General features: G+C 36.5%; 1 protein-coding gene across 13 annotated transcripts in view; it reads right to left on the bottom strand.

Annotated features, from left to right (window-relative positions):
• The window catches only part of TCF12 (transcription factor 12), a 171,345-nt gene that overhangs the window by 26,060 nt on the left and 132,737 nt on the right, over nucleotides 1-12,548 (bottom strand). For all 13 annotated transcript variants that reach the window (XM_071755073.1, XM_071755083.1, XM_071755071.1 and 10 more), the window contains 4 exons: nucleotides 4,269-4,374; nucleotides 3,000-3,139; nucleotides 2,534-2,678; nucleotides 955-1,019 (listed from right to left, as the gene is read on the bottom strand). In XM_071755073.1, the coding sequence (XP_071611174.1) occupies nucleotides 955-1,019; nucleotides 2,534-2,678; nucleotides 3,000-3,139; nucleotides 4,269-4,374 (456 nt within the window). The remainder of the gene's footprint in view (nucleotides 1-954; nucleotides 1,020-2,533; nucleotides 2,679-2,999; nucleotides 3,140-4,268; nucleotides 4,375-12,548) is intronic.

Raw genomic sequence — 12,548 nt, forward strand, 5'->3', positions numbered from 1 at the left:
TTTTCTCAGCTAATGACTCGGGGAAAAAATACCTAAAAGGACAAGAAAATTAATTTTAAAAAGGAAAATGTCAGGAAGTCCTGCAGGTCTAACCAGCCAGCACGTCAGACTTGTATCAGAAATTTTGGTCAGTTTGCAGAACAGCAGACATCCTAATGCATCTGCTGAGTAATGAACAGCCTGAAGGATGTAAGCTCTGCTATTTCTAGGAGTCAAAATGATCCCAGTTCTTTCCTGACAGGTCTCAAACAGACAAAAAGAGAGTGTTAACTGCCCTCTGGACTCACAAGTTGTTATCTGCTTGCTGAATCCTCAAAAGCAACAGGGACATTTTTCTCCTCAAAGCCGGCAGGTCAGAGTTCTCCTACCCAATATGGACATTACAGACATTATCAGGTCTGGTAATCTTTTAACATATGACCCTCTGAGGGATGGAAGGGCAACAGATCTGCAAGAATATGCACATTTGCATTCACTGGTATGAGGTGAGGGATGCAGAATCCAACCCAGATCAGTCTTTTGCAGTGGAGAAATAGTACTTTTTTACATCAGGCTTAGTCTCCCTTCTTGCTACACACAAGAAACCAAGTGCTCCTCCAGCCATCATGCCAGCTCTGAAATGTCTTCTACCAGTTACTGTTTTATAATAATTATCTCTGATTGTATCAATAAAAAAAAAAATCCCTTTTTATTATCTTATTTTTCTAAACAACTTCCTATAAACCATCTGCTCTAAATTTATCACTTGAAAAAAGAAAAGGCAGTCTTCTACAAATAAAGCATTTTCCACTTGATTTTTTCATATTTTTGTCTAGTATGGCATTGTGTCATAGTACATTATTTTAACTTTATAAATAAAAACTCCTGGTTTGATATTATAAAATGAATGAACTCATCAATAATGGATGCAAAGATTGGAACACATTGAAACACAGTATTTTAACTGCTACTTACAGATGCCAAAGCCTTTCCCAGTGCATCACCTGTCTGTGAGCTTCCAGCTCCATTTCCTCTGTTTCCTGTAATATGGGAAGCAAACCCAACACTTACAATTGTGTATTTTGTAACTATTTTATTAATCATGTAAAGTTGAAAAACCACTTTTTTAAACTGATATTCTGAGGAAATCAGTGTCAACAGAATCAGTTCTCACTATACTTAAAAATTTAATTAAAACAATTAGATTTAAATATAAATGCTCTCCTCTTTAAAGTCAAACACAGTATCTCCATGATAACTTAAGGACCAGCAAGCGAAAGCAGTTAGAAAAAAGATTGAAATTATTTTCTAGGATCACAGGCTAATTTTAATGAAATGTGAAAAGAAAATAAAAATCAGAAAAATTTATTATTGCAGCTTATTTCCAAGCTGTTATCACTGAAGTGCTGAACGAGTCATTAATTCTTAATGCTGAATACACTGAATAGTTCCTTTTCTGTTTCTTTGCTCCCCCTGCTCTAATTCTCCATGTTTTACTCTCATCTTTATATTACAAAATCCCTGGAAAAATGCCTCTCATCCACCAAGCTTTCTGCCACCCCTGCTCTTAGCTGCACGTCAGAAGCTTTGTGTGTCCTTTTGCTCCACACACACCATCAAGCCAAGAGGAGATCTGAAGCCCTGCCAATTGGAAACACAGGAAGGACTTGAATCCCCTGAAATACCTGCTTTACTGTAGAAGAAAGACCCTTTAAAAGTGAGTCTCCTTTCTCCAGTTATCAACTTCTAGTGTCAAAAGATTTAATGTGAATAAGCCACTCATATCAGAAATCTAAATCATGTAACATTTGCTGTTTTGGCAAACCTGAATTTTTGAGCCTGAGCTTCCCATGCAGATTCACTAACTGGGTTCTGTTTAAAGATCTGAGTGTAAGACACATTCCCAAATAAAAGCCAAGAGTCACTCCAACTAAATTCCACTTAAAATGAAACTAGGTGAAAACCATACTTAATTGACAAAGGGGTGTCTGCAAGCCTTTACTTTGTATGGCAGTATCTTAAGATGTGCAAATACATCCAAGGAACAGATGATCCTCCTGTATTTTCTGCTTTCTAGGTAAGTAAGGAAAAGACTAAACCAGCCACCATACTGGCTACTCAGTAATCTCCAAATCAGCTAAAGACAGGAATTTACGATGCAGTTTATCAAGCTCCCCACAGAAAGTCTTCTGCCTTTCTTCAGCACAGCACCTTGGTTGAAACAGCAGCTCTGAAAACTGCAACACCAGAACTAGAGATATGAATGTCTACACATAGTAACCTACAGAAGGACAACTGCTGTTAAGTTAAAAGAACACAAGTTCCTGAGAGGAGGCTTAGATGTGAGAGCAAATAAACCAGTAAGTCTTAACCAGACTGCAAAACAATTTACCTCACCTCAGCCATACTGAGGACAGAAATGTCACGGTGTTACAGTATCCCTGACCTACACCTATCCCCCAAATTAAATCCTACTAATTGTGTGTCATGCGGCTCTAAATTTAATTTTCTTGGAGGGGAAGAAAAAAAATGAAAAAGCAGAAAGAATTTTTACCCAGAATATTATCTGATCCATTGACAGGTGGAGTGTGTGAGGCAGCTACATAAGGTGAACTGCTGGTGCTGCCACGATGGAAGCTTGACATTGGTGGAAGACTGGCATTTATATCTGTAGGTGAGACTGAATGTGGGGGATAGCTCTAGAGAGAAGAGAAACAGACATCAGACACCAAGCAGTCTTTGCTTTAAATAAATGCTAATTTTTAAAGATACTAAATATATGACACCCAGATCTTTATTAAAGGGATTCATCCATACTCTGAAGATATCACTATGCAGCCACAGATTTTATTTATACAACAGACATAAATAAAAGGACATAAATCTAACGCAGCAAGTCTGTGATTTCTGAGAACTGGGTTTTTAACTGACATTCATGAGCAGCAAACAAGAAATGAATTATTTTATGTTGGATCTCCATTTACAAGTACAAAGACATTGATCTGTGCTGTGCATCTTACCAAACGGTCGTGTGTGTGCAGGCTGCCATAACTGCCAGACTGGGACATGTGGGAAGAGGAGCCCCCCAGCATCCCACCATAGCCAGGCTGGCTCATGCCATTGGATGAACTCCAGAGGTCAGAAGAATTGTGGGTCCCATCTTGTTTTATTTTTATTTTTTTCATTTAAAAAGAAAACAAGAAAAATACATTTAACGAAGAGAAGCACTGAGTTCTACTTTGCTTTACAGAATTATTTTAAAAGAATTCAGAATTCAGCTACTCAGACTAACATTAGCAGGGAAATGGTGACTGGTTTATACTGCATCTTCTATTTTCATGCCACCACACTGTTGCTATATTTATAAAAAACCCAAAAAACCAACAGAGGCTTTATAGCTGAAATACAATCCAACCACAGCTGAGAAAATACCAAGCACTTATGCTAATTACACAGACCTTCACTAAGGCCAGATTTATACCAAGAGGGTTGATAAAAATTCCAGACTGAAAGAAATAATAAAAAAGGGAGTAGAGAGAAGTTTGACTAACGTTATAAATATACAGTGCAAAAACATCTATTAACCTAAAATAAGCAATTTATAGCCTAAAATACCTTAGTACCCTAAAAATATAAAAACATTTCATAACAGCAGATTTAACTGAAATGACTACATTACATAAGCCTTAAACCCACGTGTCAATGCCTTTTCCCTTTTGTAACACAAACTGAAGTATTCTGTAAATTTCAGTGCTGAGAGACTATACTTTCAATATGCTCCAAAACCTCATCAGGCTACAGTACAAGGTAATTGTATGACGTGAGGCTGAGGAAATGAATTCTGCTCTTGCTTTGTTCAATGTAAAACTTTTTTTTTTTTTTTTTTTTTAAACATGCTGGATATATAAGCATTTGAGAACTTAAGACTGTTAGCTGATATTGTACAGTCAAATTCCAGAACAGTCAAGAAACCTTCACCTCATTTTTCTCTATCACTCCAGCGTGCTGCTCTGAAGCTCCTACAAATCAAAGGATGGGGGATTCTGTCCATCTGGCCTGGTGTATAATCCCCTTAAATTTCAGTCAGCAATTAATGTCATGAGAAAAACTTCTAAATCAACAGACAGCTCCCTTGATCTAACTGTTTTAAAAGTATATAAAACTTAATGATAGGCTCTAGCACAATATGTCACCCTTCCTCATTCATTTGTTGCTACAGTGGCTGATTGCAGATTTCTACCTAAAGGACAAGTAACATATACCTGTAAATTGGCAGTCATTTTACCCACCTTGCATAAAGAAAGTGCTAGCAAACATACTGCTTGGTGGCTTAGGAGACGGGTAACTTGGAGATTCTCTGTTGAAATCATCAGAACTTGGAGATGGTGCATACACCTAAATATTGGAGAGCAATAAAAGTATGTTAGTAGTGTATAAACACTGTGCATTAAAAACCCCGTAACGCTATATAGATAGAAAGCAAAAATAAAAAAAGAACAGTGTTGCATGCTGCAGCATTTGTTGCCCTTGTTTTATTTGCTTTTTAGCAAGTTGCCACAGTACAGAGGAACTACAGTAGAATGATCCTAACAACACACTTTCTGGTGTGCCAACTCAGCCAGGTGGCCTGATAAAAGCTTGAATGCTGATTTTGCTTTCTAAGTGCATGACTCGCACAGACTTGTTGCTCAAGATAAAAAAAAAAAAAACAAGATAAAACAACTGAGCCCCAAACAAACTTTATTTTAAAACAACCGTATGCCTTTTTGCATATTTAATCAGCTGGCATCCTAACAATCAGAAAGAAAAAGAACATCCAGTGACAAAAGGAAAGATCTTAATGTGATTGTTGTATTATCCATTCAGAGACTTTCATGCCTTTGTACAGTCTTCAAAAATATATGTAAGTCCTAAGGAATAATCTTAAAACTGCAACATGGAGCAAATTACTTTCACACTGGCCTAGCATTAAAGAAAACCAGCATCATACTTTTTTTTAGTCTAACACCACATTGGAGCAACATTCTCAGGTTCCAAACAATAAATTTTCTTATAAGTTAAAAACTGTAAAACATGATGAGAAGTCTTTCACTGCAGTGACTCTAGGAGGACATAAAAAGCATATTCAGGAAGAAGTCAAATCAACAAAGCCAGTATTCACAGACTCGTACCCATAACATTAGCTGTTCTAAGCAATGCTAATTTTTCATGAGTATTTTGGTTGATATCCCAAATACTGCAATATAACAAGTGCATGTCAGTAAAAAGCTCGCAAATCAACAAATACAGCAGCAAAGAATAAGGAAATGTAACCTTGAAACCAAAGCACTTTTTGCTACAAATTAAACTGAGTGTTTTTGTTTCAATCTTTCGCCTTATAAATACACGCAGCTTCATAAATGCATATATTAAGAATAATTTTAAACTGCAAAGCTTGCACAATGCACCTTACAAAGCGTGCTACGACCTAAAATCCAGAAGCTAATATTTTCATCCCTTTCTGTGCAAACACAGGCAAACGCATGTTTCTACAACATTCACATCGCTCTCCCTTGTCTTTCTGCTACGTTGTTTACCAAGCAGGAGAGGGGCCAGGAAAACCAAGCCGGCCAACAAAAAAGCCGAAGTTCCCTAAAAGAGAACCATTGTTCTGTCGGAGGGTGACTGTTCTGATACGGATATTTAGAAAGTGAAGTGGGCAAGTCCTGCTGCCATTTGCATACCAATACCCCTCTTCCCCACTCCCCCAAGTGCTTTTCTAGCCCGCTGTTGTCAGACCAAATGGCCGGGCATGTGCCTACAGACAGCACTCTTTTACATCAGAGGGGCTGATTTACACTCTCTTAGACTCGTTTTACATCAACAGAATTTCAATAAAATCTATCAAACTACAGTATGATGGAATCAGGACAAGGGCACAAGGAATTAAGTCAGGGCAATGCTGTCGATACAAGCCATGTAGTGAAAACAGCAGCAGGTAAAAAGACATTAGATAGAACGGAGTCAAGAGGAAAACTTACAGCTTTTAGTTATTTAACATTTAAAAAAAAAACGAAAATCAAATCATTTTTTCTAGGAAAGAAGGCCTTACAGGGAGCTTTTGTTCAATATTTTACTTGCAAATTTTCATTTATGGAATAAATGCAAAATAGAGATGCTCACCAAACCTGAGTGACAGAATGACAATACGTTGTAAGCAACATTAGCAGTACATATGTATTTACTATATATGAGGAATGCATGTATATTCCATGCCTCAGACATATTTTAACAGAAACGTCACTCTGTCAATTTGTAAATATTCACACTCATAAGACTGCAAACATATTAGGCAAAACTGGGCTTAATTTACAAGTTATCTGTTGTGCAGAATAACGCAGCATATGCTATAGCTGATGGATAATCTATCACTGTCACTGGACAGCAGTGGAAACAAAGCTTTATGACATTTAGCACTGCCATGAAGATATTCACTGATTGATGCAAAATCACCTACAATGACGAATTATACTTCTTTTAAATTGCAATGTTATCAGTGAGATTTGTAAATACAAGATTCAGGCTGAAATTTTAGCATTTTACATAATCGGATGATTTATAAAAAAATGCTTAAACACTGCCTCAAAAAGGAAACTAAACTGAGAAAATTCTACTAATGTACCACTTACAGATACATATGTACAAGCCATTAACATAATAAAAATGTTACGAATTGTATTAATGTAAAAGAGGCCCTTCCAAACAGCTACATGAAAGTCCTAGCACAGACACATAACTTTATATAGTTTCTGCTTGTTTTGGTATCTTAACTATAGCCTGCAAAAACAAAGCTGCAATGTTATGAAGCTGCACTTGTGCCAGTCTAGATTTTTCAGATCAAAGGGTTCTTGCGGCAAAACACAACTGATGTGGTCTCAAAGACTTCATTAACTCCAGATGTGGGGAAATAGCCAGCCATTTCCACAAAAGGAGCAAGTCTCTTTTAGTTACAATCAGAACTACCCACAAATTAAAACCAGGCCTCTGATGTCATCTGATCACCTGCAGATGAGTGCCAGGTTTTTTTCTGGTTAATGACCTAATCATAATTTTTATGTTGTGTTACTACAAACAAAATTTAAAAGCAAAGGAGAAAATTTACTAAGATTAACCTGAAGTCCATGAGATGCAAAATACAAAGCTTTTAAATTAAAAGAAAAAAAAAAAAAGTTGATTAAAAGAAAATGAAATTTTATTTTTAAGCCAGGAAGTGATGTATCAGGGCAACCAGCTTGTTTATTCTGAAAGCCCTTCATGCCCTAGGACTGCTATCCAGCAAGGCACAGACTCTGAGGCTGCAGGCCTGCAGCAGGCTTGCATGGTTGTGTCCCAGTTAAAAAGGGTTTTCTCTTCTGCAACAGATGAGTAAGGCAGTTATAAATATGATGTGGCTGCTCAAGATGGCCTCTTTTAGCTATTAAACTGATAACAGTGACATCCAGGAGCCATCAAACCAGTTTTTCCTGGCTGGCGTTCCCACCAAGACAAGGAACACGTAAGAGGTCAGCTTGTCTGCAAAGTTGCCTTGAAGAGGGTCTCCAGCAGGTAGAAGAGGAGCCCATCCTTTAATTCCCCTTAAAGACACTGTGCCCGAAGGCATCAGATGTGTCTCCATGCTGACAGGCCAAACGTACTCTGATTATGAATGGGAAATTCCCTTCTGATAAACCCACTCCAAAACCAGTTTTTTTACATGACTTATCAAGTGGAGGACTCGACTTCTTTGGAGCTGTGCTAGAACATGCATCAATCCTAATGCTGCAGTGCTGCTGAGGGGCAGACAGTCTCCACAGAGGAAAAGCAGGACAAGTGTGCTGCACAGGACATGGAGTCAGAGATCCTGTCGGTCTTTTCCACACCCTGAAATGGTTTCTGTTTCTCCAGTGGGAAAAGCAGGATGACAACTGAGATGTTTTTTGATGGGCTGCAGTGGGAGCTGACTTCAGAACAGAGCTCAGAAGACACTATCTGTACTACATTAGATTTAAGCAAAACAAACACATCACCCAGTTCTGAAGTCTGCCCTGATGATTAAGACACATAATGAACACTATAATGAAAGTTACATAGACCTTATATATCTAAAACACATCAAAGGATTATCAATGTGCTTCTGTTTACTAAACACAACATGAACATTAATTTGAAGATCTGGGTTCCCAAAATTTTATGCCAAGTAAAACTTCCAAGTGTCGTTCCATAAATGCATCTAATAAATACAACATTTAAGAGTCCTCCTGTTGGCATACTTCCTCCCAGGCAATTTTCCTGTAATCTGTTTCAAATTCTTAAATATTTATCAATGTTTAATATTAATGCTAAAAGCAGACTTGAAAAAAAGCAAGGAAGCAACCAAACCCTACTTCCGACGAGTTCATGCTATCCCAAGACTGAGGCTTCCATCAAGCATCCTGTTCATGAAATTATGAATGATGTTACTAATTTAACCCTAGTTATTAACAATCCTTGGAAGCTCAGAAAATATTTATCAAGCTGCTGGCGACAGTATTTTCTGAAAACAGTAGATGGATAACCTATTCTGTAGCTTGTAAACTCTGCTAAGTAACCTATCTACATTCCATCTGCACCAGTCATGCACTAAGCAAGTGCATGCTGATGAATGATTTGTACATGTGGCAAAATTTTACAGTGTATTATCTGCAGGTTTTGTGGGAAAAGCTAATTCTGCTGAACGGCAGCTGTGGGAAAAGAAAACTTGTTTTCATGTTTATTGTGTTTCTGACAAAATCACGTGCTAAAACTTCAGGGATGTAGAATAGTAACTATAGTTTTCCTCACTATTCTTTCCAGCAAGAGAGAAGCTACCAAAATAAGAAACCCACCCTGAATTATCATTTAGATGATATTTAAGCAAGATGACAAAATTAAGAGCCCTTGTATACAAGACCACTACACCCTATACTCAATCATACCTTTTGTTTCCAATAGCACTTGTAAAGGTTCATACATTTTAAACTTTTTCTTACTGCCCAGAATGAAAATAAAACACTCCCTTAAGACAACAGAGCATCAGTCTTGTCTGCAAATCCAACCATAATTTTTAACGCTGGTGTAAAATTCAAACTCCTTGAGCCAGCTAAACCAAATTCCATCTTAAATAAATGTTTATGCAGGTTAGGCATGCTATACATGCCTATTTGGGTATTTTTGAAATGCACAATTCCACTCCAATGATACACAGCATAAATACTTCCTAGCTTCTTCCCCAGTAAATGACAATTTTAAAGCCATGTTAAAAACCGATGGGCAAACTTAAAAAAAAATCCAGAATTCAGCACATAGAAACCTTTTTTGATTGTTTGCTTGTATCTGATTTTTAAATTGCACTGTGAAGCAGAGAGGGAAGGAAAAAGAAGGTAAGACAGCAAGACCAACACCAGAAATAAATCTAAGAATGCAGTGCTTGAAGATTCTCTAATTTTCTAATTAAAAACTATTCCCCACGCTATGCTGCTACTAAAGGATGCTACAAGTAAGTCTTCAAAAACTCCTGATTAAATTCAGATTTCAAGGAAAAGATCTGGAAAAGCTGAAACTGTTAAGCTTGTTTTCCTAATTAGTTCCCTGTATTTCAGATGGCTACTCTAGATGTGGTAGGGATCCCCATCACCGTTACTGACCGCAGCAACATGCAGCAGCAGATACAACGTTATTTTTTCCAATTGTTTTATCTCTTCTCTGAACTCACTTGTACTCTTCTTTCTGCAGCTCTGACACAGACGATGGCATTTCTACAAACAGACTTCAACAGGCACATGATTATAAAAGCAAATGCACTGAGCAAACAGGGGTGTGTTATTCTATGGTGCTCACATTTTGAGAAATATAGATCCATCCAACACAGCACCTGATCCCATCCCTAGCTGCTTTCATCTGCCCAAGGAAATGGACATAACCTTCACTTTAAAGCATCAATAAAGCTTGTTGCAGAAAGACACCATTCTGGCAGGGGACCACTGCTCAGCAGACTGGCAGTTCTATGCAGTGGAGTGGAGCAGGGAAAACTCTCTTGGGCTGATGCATCGTAACTCATCATTTTTCAGCGGGATGGGAGGAGGAGAAGGGCGAGAAACAGAAAAAAAAATAAAAATATTCCAGCTGACCAGTGTTTACTGCCTCTCTTTATTCAGTGTCCAGAGCTGTGTGCCCCTAGAGATTTTCCAGATGATCTTATATTTGTCCTGACTTACAAATGTTAGCTTTGACCTTGTCTAAGTTGCTGTGGGCAGCATATGGTACAGAACAGCCTTAATTGTAGTTTTGTCCCTGTATACTAGCTGGCCCAACACTAATAAAAGCCAAATTGAATTCTTCTTTTTAGCACCTGGTTGCTCCAAAATTTACGAACTGAAAACATTTTACGTTGTTGTTAAAATACTTAATACATTATTTATTGCATAACAGCTACAGAAAAGCGTGCTGTGATATCATCTAAACATGCAAGACAATTAAAATGTTTCTCTCTGCTAGAACTTCAAGAGATGGCCACAAGACAGGCATTCTCTAAAAAAAAAAAATACCCAGATATATGCATGTATATAGTCACACCTGTGTGTATTTACTCATCTCTACATATGTGCTCGTGCATACATATAAACAGAGGCACGTTTATAAAAACCCTTTTGCACTCACAAAATTCACAAGGAAAAAACCCCAACATTTTCTCAAAAAATGCAAATATAAGCAAGTTCAGAAGGACATCATAAAGCCTTACATACGTGCAAGGAAAAAAAAAATATGCTGACTTTTTTTCCCTTTTTAAACAGGCACAGTAGAAATGTACTGTGAAAGATGCAGTAATTGCATTTTGGAAAAGGTCTCAAAATCTCAGCCTATGCTGAGAAAAAAAATATTTGTTCAATAATAAAAAATACTCACATACAGCTGGTATATCAAATTAGCTGTGCAGTGCACAGAATAAAATAATAATGTATAATATGGGTACAAATACGTTCTCATGTGAAACAGTAATCATGGGTGATAAATAATCAATATTGTTCCTTAAAATCCTTAATTACAGTAATAACTGACAAAATAGTTGATTGCAATTTATTTTAAAATATTACTACGGTATATTTAGAAAATAAGCCATTTATTTCTAAACTTGCAGGCAAATGGACAAAAAGTGGAAATTTTCCAGTTGATATTTTATTCTTAGTGCACAGAGAAGATATAAAACTTCTATTAATTAAAGATCATTTTGGTGCCATCACATAAAATTTAAATGAAAAGGTCTCAGCGATTGAAGGGATTTGCTTAATTATTTATTACTTAAAAAAAAAAAAAAATGTTTTAAAAGCATAATATAAATTTGTGTTGTTATGTATAAACCTATGTATTTACCCGTTTTTCTTTTTTAAGTAGGATTGTTTTTATTTTATATTTTTATACATATATCAACAGGTGAAGGGCAAAAATGAAGAAAAAAGGCTATATCTTCTAATGCCAGTGCAAGTGCTTTATTCTCTTTATGACACAGGTTAAGGGTTTTTTTCTTTTTAATTTGGTAAGGATTCTCAAAGTATATATAACACTTATTCTATTTAACAGCAAAATTTTACTCCTTAGCAAAGGAGTAATTTTTCCTTTCACCTGTCCCCCTAGAAGAAACAGAAATTACAAAAACTGAGTATCTTCTAATAATAAAACACCCCAACTTAATTTTTTAAACTTGTGACTTAAGTGCCAGTGCACACATGACCATCTATTTGGGTAATCAAATACCTAGGGTTTTTTTTTAGCTTAATATTAAGCTTTCCCCTAACTTACAAATTTAACAAGTTTAAAAGTAGTACATCTAAAAAGGTACATTTCCTCCCTGTCATTTCCCACTTGCTTTGTGTATAAATAGATAAGGTTTTTTGGTTTTGTTTTGTTGTTGTTTCTTTTTAAAATATAGAGGTATCAAGGAATGTTAATATCCAAAATCTAATACAATAATCTAAATAAGAATCTAAGATAATGAGGTACACACTATCAACTATTAACTGATTGAACAATACAAACCCAAGAGGCAAGACATCAAAACAAGGCTATTTTCTGTTCTCTCATTATGAAAAGGTTCTCCAAAGATACAGCACACACACCAAGAGGTGTGCTCTGAAAAATAACACAAACCCCAAGCCCTCCAACTTCACATATTCTCCCTTCTGTACATTTAAATCAGTAATTTAGTCCAACTTGCAGAATTCCTAGGGGAGAAAATGTTAAAAGCTAGCGAGATGTTTAAAAAAAAAAAAAAAAAAAAAAAAAAAGAAGAACCAAAAACCTGGGCAACATGATACAGGATCATCATATGATTTGTCATCTATTTACTAACTCTTCGGGCTCATAAAGGTCACCTCTGACCCATAACAGGCACATGCTATCAATTTTCAAGCCATGGTCTCCTACAGTACCAGCACTTCCATCTACTATATGCCTGGAAATACTTAATAAGATCAAAGCCTTTTTTCCTGCTACAAGAACAAAGAGAAATGTTGTAATAGAGTGATCTGCGCTCTAGAAAG

Source organism: Heliangelus exortis, chromosome 11, assembly GCF_036169615.1.
Source record: "Heliangelus exortis chromosome 11, bHelExo1.hap1, whole genome shotgun sequence".
In the NCBI taxonomy this organism is placed as follows: Eukaryota; Metazoa; Chordata; class Aves; order Apodiformes; family Trochilidae; genus Heliangelus; species Heliangelus exortis.